Consider the following 10188-nt stretch of genomic DNA (forward strand, 5'->3'; position numbering starts at 1 on the left):
GGGCGGTTTCCTTCTCGCCTGCAGAAGAGGGCTGAGGGAGCTGTCAAACATCTGGAGCTGATGGTTGTAGCAGGTCCAGATGTTTACTTGTACCACAGAGAGGACACGGAGCGATATATCCTTGCCAACCTGAACATCGTGAGTAGCTTTCTGTTTGGATTGCTGTCCCAGTGTGAGAGCTCACAGTGTCACAGGCTGTGTCACGGCAGACCAGCCTCTGCGAGTGCACTTTCAGGGGTGTTTGTGGTTACCTGCTTCTAGTACAGAGCATTGCTTATGTGCAGGGCATTCCTCTCTGCTTCTCCTGGCACTGCATGGCAAGCTTTCCCTTGTACAAGGAGAAGTGGATGTTAGAAGCTTTGGAGTTACAGCCTTAAAGCCAATGTAGAAAATGTAGCTCTTCATTTCATTACTAATACTGTTGTATGTCAGATACAGTAGCAGGAATTTTATCACCGGAGCCTTGATCCAATCCCTGCTGCTTTCAGAGAGATTGAACAAGATCCACTGAATTAATCTTACATTTTGCTTTTCAACATTTTATTTCTATTACAGGATTTCTCTAAATGTCTGCCATTGCTATTATTATGAATTTGTTTATGCATTTTCTATGTGTATATATTGCAAAAAAGTCTTTAGCATTCGCTCTGCTACGCTGTGAAACTGTTTTCTGTGCGAATTTTTCTTTCTGCTTCGGAGCATCTGACAAGACTAATAACAGTTATCATCTGTTGACAGATTTATTTACATTCCTAGTGCGCACTTTAATGTTGTACTTCTCGGTGATTTTAGAGTTGCCCCTTGTGGTTACCAGGTGTGTTACCTTTGTAGTGAATGCAGCCCTGTTCCTGGGAACAGGCAGTGGGAGTCACCGAGGTGCTGCCTTTATTGAATCCTTTCTGTCTCTTAACAGGGGGCAGAGCTGCTGAGAGATGCCTCGCTGGGTGCTCATTTCAGGGTTCATCTTATGCAAATACTTGTTTTGAGAGAACCAGAGGTGAGCAGGGAGGAGGACTGTGTTCAAGCATTGTCCAAAGGGTTGCTAAAAGCTGTATGAAATGTGCAAACATGTGCCTTCACTCTAGGCAGAGGTAAACATCACAACAAATATCACCTCCTCGCTGATCAGCGTTTGTGAGTGGAGCAAGAAGGTCAACCCTCAGAATGACTCTGACCCCCAGCATGCTGACATTGTCCTCTACGTCACCAGGTACTGAAGCTGCCCTGCCCTGGGAGGGGACTGGAGACAGGGCTGAGCATGTCCAGCTATTAGCGCAGTGACACTGATTGGCACTGGGTCTTCCAGCAGTTGGGCATCACAGAGCCTTTGGAAATGGGTTGGTTCGCCTGTTTGGGGTTGATTCTCCTGCCCTTCGTGTAACGCAGTTGGTCAGAGGTGCTGTTTCTTCAGTTTCTGAAGGAACTGGGGTGTTCCCAAGCGCTGACCAGCCAGGCTTGAGCAGACATTGTGTGCTTCCAGAGCAGCACAGCCAAACCCACTGCAGCTTTTTGTGGGCTGAAAACTCAAATGGTAACTGGAAGTGAAAACCTACTGGTGTTTTCTATGGAAGATTTCTAGTGCTACTCTGACTCAGACATTTTGTTTGACTTTCAGGCTCCTTGCTCTGAATTGCCTTGGTTAAATTTGTTGAAGGCAAACTTTTCTTGAGTGTAATGGCTTTGTTTTGGTGCTCTTTCTTCAATGAGATGATGATACTGCTCTGTCTTTTGCAAACAGCATTAGATCATTTTATGCTGTTCTGCTTGTCTGGGCTCATGGGGATTTTTTAATGTAGAATCACCACAAATTTTGAACACTGGGCGTTTGTGGGACCTACTGCTACCATCTTGCCCCAGAGAGCTCCATGTGTCAAAAGAAATGTTAGGTAGCTGGCCATGTTAGATCAGGAAGGTGCCAATAAATTCAGTTCAATGTTGAGACCTGACTTGATTAGCTGCACTGGTTCTTTGCTCTTTCCTCTGTATCTGCCTCTTCTACTTTAGGTTTGACCTGGAGTTACCTGATGGGAACAAAGAGCTACGTGGAGTAACTCAGTTAGGTGGAGTCTGCTCCTCCTTCTGGAGCTGTGTTATTACCCAGGACACTGGTTTTGACCTTGGAGTCACCATAGCCCATGAGATTGGGCACAGGTAAGTAGGAAAGCCCCAGAGCGGCCCGTTATGTTTTATTCAAATAAAAATATTCCCCAGTTTAAGGGTTTCTGAAGAAGGAAAAGGATCTTTTGGTGTAACAGGGGGTTTCCCATAGGTTATTCAAAACGTTTGGAAAGAGTTCCTTGCATTTCTTGCCTTCCTGCATGCTCTGTAACAATTAGAAGCTGCAAAGAGGAGAGAAAACCTTTGTGACAACAGTAGAAGGAAAGGCCGCAGAGGGAGCTCAGTCCTTGCTTAGAGGAGAGAGGCTCTGAGGGAACCCATCCTCTGGGTTTCTTCTCCTCAGGTCACTGTGCTGCTTCTCTTACAGTCTTGGAATCCCCCATGATGGTGAGGGGAATCAGTGCAGCAGCAGTGGTTTCATAAAAAAAAACAGGAAGCCACAACAGCATTGACCTCACTTGGTCTCAGTGCAGCCGAGAAGAGTTCCTGGCCTTTGTCAGGTAAGGGGATGGTCGAGTTCTGTGTGCCCGTGTGGGAGTGGTTCCCTGTGCTGGGAGCTTAGGAGAGAGCAGGGAAAGACAAGGAATTAAATAAAATAAAATTCTTGGAAAATGAGGAACTGTGAAAAGCTTGGGGTTTGTTCATTTCTTAGCACTTGCATCTGTTGCTGAGGTTAAACCCAGTTTTTGCTTCAAGTGGCTGGAAATTACTTTGGTTAGTGACTAACATGCCTGGGCTGCGTTGGACTTCTCAGACACTAGCTCAGCCTGGAAATTTTATTTAAAATGTCAGAGCATCGAGGTTTAAATAAGCATTGTGGGCTGTGAGCTGGCTGGGTGAAGAACAGGAATGGGTTTCTGTTCTAACTTCAGCAGCAGGGAACTGTGAGCATCTCCAGGCAGCTGCTGCGACTAAATCCATCACAGCCCACAGTAAGCATGTGTTGTCTGGGAAAGCAACAGCCAACTCCCAGAATGAAACTCAGCACAAGTTTGCAAACATGTCATTGTCCTTACTGCCCACAGCTGGGAAAGTGATATTTCATATGTTTCTATCAGCACAGGCCAAACAAGCTGCTTAAATGACCTGCCGGACATGGACGGCAGCATCCCTGGGTGGAAGCCTGGCTTGTACTATGGAGCAGATGAGCAATGTAAAATAGCCTTTGGGAGTGTGGCCACAGCATGCACCTTTGCTGACACCAATGTTGTAGGTAGAAAGTTTGTCTGTCTCGCTTAGGGGCAGCAGGGAAATGTTCTGGAGCCAAAATTCAGGAAAAGGGAGCTGGGGGCTTTTTTGTTATAAAGGGATGGAAGGTGCTTTCCTGCCACAAATTTCTTGGCAAAGAACAAACCTTCAAAGGCTTTTAAAATGCTTCCCTTCTCTCCATCACCTCCTTCGTCCACATAATTCTCCTTTAACATTTGCACAGTACCCAGAGCCTTTTGTCCAAACAGGGGCCTGGTGGTGCTAGTGCTGGGTACACCTACTCAGGGTCCTGTCTTAGGGAGCTCTTGTTCATTGGATTCCTTCAGCTTCCCTGCTATTCCTCAAGTCCTCATGCCTGAGAAATGCAGCGTGGCTAATAGCTGCCATCTGGACATGTTTTGTTAATGGGGAAGCACTAAGGTGGTTGAAACTTTAATTGCTTTAGTTGATCATCATCTAGCATTACTGCTGGCAGTGATGGTCTTTTGACATGCCCACAACTTTTGCCCAGTAGCAGGAGAAATGGACTTGCTTGCATTGTTGGGTAAACATCCGGGACAGGCATCATTTATATGGAGCAGTTTTGGGGACTGTTGTGTTGGTGAGCCTAAGTGACTCCCTGATTTTCTTGTCACGCCAGGACATCTGTGAAGTTCTCTCATGCCATGTACAACCAGGAGACAAATCCAGCTGTACTCGCCTTCTTGTTCCCCTCTTGGATGGTACTGAGTGTGGAATCAATAAGGTAAGGAGGTTGCTGAGCTGATGGTCAGAAGTGGGTGCTGTGGAGCTCAGTAGGCAGCAACACGTTGTCAGTGTCTGGAAGGTACATGGTGCTCACTGCCCCTCAGCTAGTGAGCTAAGGCCAGACACTCCAGTTGCAAACTGGTACCAGCTGATCTTGGTGTTTCCACCTTGTCTGTATCTCTGGAGTTGCTTTGCAGTTCTATAGCCTGACACCTGAGCTCTTCTCAAAGGCTTTGTTTTCCACTTGAAATGACCTATCAGCTCTTTATTTTAACCCCAACCTCATGTTAGACCATAAGTAGGAATGGGATTCTTCTAGGTTCTTGTGGGAAGGTCCCTCATTCATCTTGGGATTCTCTGTTACAGCCTGGCCTGCAAAAAGATGGGGACTTGTGCCACCCTTGTAGATCCCAGCCCTGCTGGGTTCACTGTGGTGCTGCTGCCAATTTTCTATATTCTTGGTCTTAGTGGTGCTCCAAGGGACAGTGCAGCTCTCTGGAAGAACTGAACCCCATGGCTGTAGTCCATGGGCAGTGGTCCATCTGGAGCCCCTTCTCCTCCTGCTCCCGCAGCTGCGGAGGTGGAGTTGTGATACGGCAGCGGTTCTGTAACAACCCCAGGTAGGAGGTGGGGGAGTTTGCGGTGCCTCTTGGCTGATTTGGGGCCATAGGGTCCAAGTCTTGCTCTTTGCTTGGGACAAACCTGCCTCTGTTGAAGAGTTCCTCTGTCATTTCTAGGCCTGCTTTTGGGGGGTAGGAATGCCCTGGCGCCAGCATCCAAGTGGAGATGTGCAATACTCAGGTAATGGAGCTCATCGCATCTTCTGAGCTTTTTCCTTAATGCTGTTTAACCCTTTGAGAGCTTGTATGGTTTGGGACTGTGCTTCTCACAGCTGACTGCTCTGGGAAGGAGGACTAAAGACCTGGCAGCCTCCATCTGTCTGACAACAGGAGAGGTATTTGTTCCACTGTGTCTGAAGACAGCAGTATTATTTAATAGCATTGTGCACGTGTAATGAAGCGTTTTCTCTCTGCCTTCATAGCAGGACAGACATTGAGAAAATATTGACTCACTTAATGATAGTTTTCTTCAGAGGGACACTCTTATATTGTTCCTATTTTCCTTATCCATTTATTTTGTACAAATAGCAAAGATATCAGCTTCCAAACACAATTCTCTGCATATCCCACAGCCTCCCTTTAAAGTGGTTTTCTTTATTTGCAGTTGTTTTGGTGTTTTACGTACCAGCTGCTGCTTTCTGCCTTTAGTTAGTGGGTAAAATGCTGCTGGGGATTCTGTGCTCAGTAACCTCCTTTCATTACCCATACAATTCTCTCTGGGGTGTAGGCCTGTTTGATGACCCAGCAGGACTTTATGGCTGAACAATGTGCAGCAACAAATTTAAAGCCACTGTATGTCACTGTAGAAGCGCCATCCTTTTATGCCTGGACTTCTGCTGTTGGCTTTGCCAAAGGTAAGGAAAGACTGAGAAACCATGGTTTCTTTAAGTGAAGGGGAGCGCTCAGGGACCTGTCTGTACTTTGAAGTCAAAAAGCCGTTTCGCTGATTGTTTTAGTTTTCATGTGAAACCTGGCTACTCTTTCTGTCAGATCCTTTTGACTTCTTCTCATCGCTTGATGGTCAGCCACGTACCTTTCTGAAAGAGTAACTCCTTTCTTCTTCCGTCTGCCTCCTGCAGGGGACATGCTATGCAAGCACATGTGCAGGGCCATTGAAAATGAATTCATGGTAAGCCGCGAAGACAGCTTCATAGATGGAACCAGATGTGAGCAGGATGACTCTGAGCGCCACGGGGCTTTCAATCTGTGTGTAATGGGAAGCTGCAGAGTAAGTGACTAGGGAATCCAGGTGAACCTCCGGCATGCAATCTGCCCCAAAGGAGGAGGCTTACTCTAGGAGCAGGGGAAAAAACCACAGTGTCTCAAACAGCAGAGCGAGTTCTTCTCAAAAGAAGGGAGTTTTGTTCTTAGCTTATTGGATGGAGTCCAACAAATCTGCTGTTCTGTCTGTGCATCCAATGCCAATGCCCTCTAGATAAGACATTCTGCTAATTATGCAGTAAGTACGTAAGGCTATTCATCCCTAATCCAAGAAGCAGTTGGTTTATGTGTTGGCTGAGGAGACATCAGTAGCTGTTCAGTTTGCACAGTATAAATAACCCTATAAAATGCTGACTCTGGAGAAAAGTTACATGATTTGAACATACACAGTGGTAAAATAAGGAGTAAAACCTGGGAATTGTAAGTCGACAAATCGATTGTTGCAATATTGCTAATCAAAACTGAAGTATAAATTTTTTTTTTTCTGGATTGGATGTAAGAAAAGCATTCTTTCATGATGAACTTGAACATAACTCCCCCGCGCTCTCTGTGTTTTAGTAACTTCTCAATTCTGACCCGGTTGTATGTTTTCTGTTGTTTCTTTACATTCCCAGAATACACTTTTAGAATTTTATGTTTTTCTCATTATCCTCGTGTTCACAACGTTTTGTAATGCATTTCCACCTAATGAACAGCAGAGGGTGTAGGCATAATCTGTTCTGATTTCTGCTGTTCTGTTGGCAACAGTGATAAGTATGTATGTTATGGCAGCATCCAAAGCCTGGGATGAGTGCCCCTAGCATAAATTCAGCAGTTGCACATGTTTTGCTGCTAAGCCTGCTGAGATCCTCCTGTAGCTTTGTGTAAATTAGTCTTGTTCGTGGGAGTGAGAACAGAATCTCTTTTCTGAGCTCCATGGGATTGAAGGCCAGGCTGAAGGATGTGAGCTAGGTTTGGGTTTGGAATTTGGGGAGCTAAAGATTCCTTTAGAACCTGCCATTCATGTTTACTGTTCTCCGGGGTTGTTTTTTTTTTTTCCTCCCCCCTCCAGAAATAATTCATGGAAGAGTGGGAGAGCAGAGCCTTTGTTTTAGGTCATGGGAGAAATCTTTCTGGGCTGCTTCTTATGGGAAAGAAAATGTCACACAATTTAATGAAACTTAGCTCTCAGCTAAGATTTTCCAATCTCTGGCTTTGTATACTGCTGCACAGTGGTAGGTCTAGGTCCAAATGCATCTTTGTCCATGTTGTCTTCCTAAATTTGAATTACAAATGAAAAAGGTGGTTTCAGGAATTCAGGCAATGTTGCTTTCATTCGCTTGTTTTCTTCTTAGAGTAGGCAAGTCCTGACAGACTCTCCTCTTTGCTCAGGCCTTCGGGTGCGATGGCCTGATGGACTCCAAGAAGATAATGGACTCCTGCAAGGTCTGTGGGGGTGATAATACCACTTGCACCAAAGTGAGTGGATCTTACACAGAAGGAAAAGCTAAAGGTGTGTAGTCCTCACCCTCAGGCTCAACATTATGGTACTGTTTGTATGCTGCATATTTGTATGCATATTCAGTGTTCAGAATCTTCTGTATGTGACTTCTTGTTTCTGCTTGATTTTATTTATGGAGGATATGGTGATGGAGTTTGGGTAGCCAACAGAGAAGGCAGCTAAGATCTGTAGCAGGGAGGTAGCTGACTTTTTTGGTGATATTTCTTCTCTGGACATGGACCAGAAATGTAACCATCTGGGAAGACCAGCAAATTAGTAGGAGCTGGGGGCTGTGTCAGATGCTTCCTGAGATGTTAAAACATCCATTTGGGAACAGATCTGATTCTTCCAGTATCACATATAGATAAAGAACATAAAAAGAACAAAAGAAAGATGAGAACAAGCACAGAATTCAGTTCAGTTTTGTTTGCCATATTCTCCATCACTATGTTCAAGCCAAGCTGATAGAGCTAAGGTCAGTGTGAAATTAGCCTGGTGGCCTTCACTGTTGAATCATTTTTTTTAATATCAGCTATGTAACCCCTGTCTGCAATTAAGCTTTGTTGGTGCCTGTAAGTCTTGTCTTCAATGGATAGTGTGCTAGTAAGGTGAAGAGGGGTTGATATGTAATCCCCAGCTTTTAACAGGGGTACAGTAATGGAAGGTGACCATATCTTCCTTCTTTGCATCCTTCCAGAGTACGTTACATTTCTGTCCCTGCCATATAATGCCACCTTGGTCCATGTTACCAATCGGAGACCACTTTTCACACATTTGGGTGAGTTGAATGAAAAGGAGGGGAGGGGCTACAGGCAGGGCTAAAATAGCCTTGTAAAAACAAGAAAATGGAATTGTGGAGGAAAGTTCTCGATGATGCAATTTGTTTGTGGCATGCTCTCCAGTGGGAAGTGATAGAAGCCATGCTCTTTGGGATGCCTGACTTAGATTAAATGGGTTTCTAGCAAATGGGCAGTCTGCAGTTGCTGGCACCAGGGGATCCTGGTGACCACATCATATCTCTTAACCTCACTGCTGCTTTTGCTCCTCCAGCTGTGAAGGTTAAAGGAGAATACGTGGTTGCTGGAAAAGGAAAAATCTCACTGAATGTCACCTATCCGTCAGTTCTGGAGGACAGCCAGATCAAATACAAAGTGTTTCTCACAAAGGACAACTTGCCAAGCTTGGAGGAAGTCCATGTGGATGGGCCAACACAAGAAGAAATTGAAATACAGGTAAATTAAAATAGCAGAGTTGGAAAGGGGCCAGTCAGAAGTAACCGAGCCAAGTTTGTGTAGCTCTGCTGTAGTGCAGAATCCAGGTGTAGTAGGCTTTGCGTCCAAGGCCAGTGGAGATGGTGTTGCTCTTCTTGGGAAGGGTTGAGGGTTGGTTGCCTATAGGCTTTTTGCAGGTCTGAGGGATGGTTGTGTGGGGAAAAGCATACAGAGATAAACCTTTTGCTTGGCTTAATCTTTTTTTCAGTGCCCTGTGCACAGAATTCACAGGGTGAGTACTCTGGCTGCATCGGGCAAGAACTGAGAGTCATAGCATTGAGGCTCAAGACTGGGTGGGAAAAAAAGGGGACTAGCTTCTCTTATCTCTGTCCTAAGAAATGAGTCCAAGTTGATATGTGCATTGACCACAACTTTTTCCTTCACCAGGTCTATCGAAGGTATGCAAGAGAATATGGCAATGCCACCAACCCAGACATCACCTTCAGCTACTTTGTCCCCAAAGAGAATCTGACATATATGTGGATTCTTCAGCAGGGGCCATGTTCAGTGACCTGTGGGGAAGGTGAGGCAGCAGTACTCAATCTTTACTTTTTACGGAGATCTGAGCAAACTTCTAGTTTGGCTGGCTGGTAGTCACCCAGACCTACACTCCACGGGCTCTCCTGGGCTGACTGAAAGAGATGTGACATCAGCGATAGATACTTGGTTAGAACCTTATTAAACAACGGAACTGAATTTAAAAACAAATTGCTGAAAGTGAGCTGCAGTTACCAGTGTTAAAATGAACCAAAGAAAAGAGCGGTACAGCTTTTGAATTAAATTAGCAAATCAGCAAATGAGCTGAATCATCAAAATGATATTGAAAATGTTTGATCTTGAAGAGGATTTTTAAATAGGTTTTAACTGAACTCTTGGTTTTAAGACTAAATCATTTTCTCAGATTTTTCAAAGTTATTGAAGACTGTAATTTGAAGTGGGCTAAACATCAAAAGTCTGAGACCAAAGTGGTATCTAGTGTCTAACTAAAGCCTCAGAGCTAATTATAAAACTTCCTTCTTAGAATTCTATTCCTGTGCCATGGCTAATCCTTTCTGTCTCCCTGAAGAAATCATAGTGCAGATTGTAACAGATCACTCCGGTAGACGGTCTGACATCTTGTTTACCAGATAATACAGATGACACTGGCAAGACTCTCAAGACTTATGATAAGGATTTAGGAAATACATTAATGAATACTTATGGAATTCAATTTATAGAACTAGTTATATCTGCAGGGCTTATCTCCAGCAGATTCACTAGGTGAACTGATTGCTGAAACCCTGAAGTAAAGAACTCAAAATGCTCTAAGGCCTCCCAGCTAATACAGTCACAAACAAAAAAATGAGCAAGCTGGGACTTAAAATAACAGAAAGTTGAGAATCCAAGCTGAAATTGCATCGTGAGAGCTGAAAGCGATGCTCAGGCCCTCCTTACCAATAGACATTATTTGAAAACAAGGAGGGTAGTGAAAAGATAACATTGCTGATTGATTCTTGACATTTGCTGCTCAGGGTCGTGCTCT

At 44.7% G+C, this 10188-nt stretch overlaps 1 protein-coding gene across 1 annotated transcript in view; it reads left to right on the forward strand.

Annotated features, from left to right (window-relative positions):
- The window catches only part of ADAMTS13 (ADAM metallopeptidase with thrombospondin type 1 motif 13), a 21117-nt gene that overhangs the window by 2633 nt on the left and 8296 nt on the right, over positions 1 to 10188 (forward strand). Inside the window, 16 exon segments of the mRNA XM_035897662.1 lie at positions 5 to 138; positions 914 to 997; positions 1086 to 1210; positions 2005 to 2151; positions 2486 to 2542; positions 2544 to 2618; positions 3177 to 3327; positions 3968 to 4072; positions 4543 to 4694; positions 4812 to 4875; positions 5422 to 5548; positions 5774 to 5922; positions 7287 to 7407; positions 8093 to 8173; positions 8446 to 8627; positions 9054 to 9189. Of these exon segments, the coding sequence (XP_035753555.1) occupies positions 5 to 138; positions 914 to 997; positions 1086 to 1210; positions 2005 to 2151; positions 2486 to 2542; positions 2544 to 2618; positions 3177 to 3327; positions 3968 to 4072; positions 4543 to 4694; positions 4812 to 4875; positions 5422 to 5548; positions 5774 to 5922; positions 7287 to 7407; positions 8093 to 8173; positions 8446 to 8627; positions 9054 to 9189 (1890 nt within the window).

This window comes from Egretta garzetta, unplaced genomic scaffold (genome assembly GCF_000687185.1).
Source record: "Egretta garzetta isolate BGI_Z169 unplaced genomic scaffold, ASM68718v1 scaffold417, whole genome shotgun sequence".
In the NCBI taxonomy this organism is placed as follows: domain Eukaryota; kingdom Metazoa; phylum Chordata; class Aves; order Pelecaniformes; family Ardeidae; genus Egretta; species Egretta garzetta.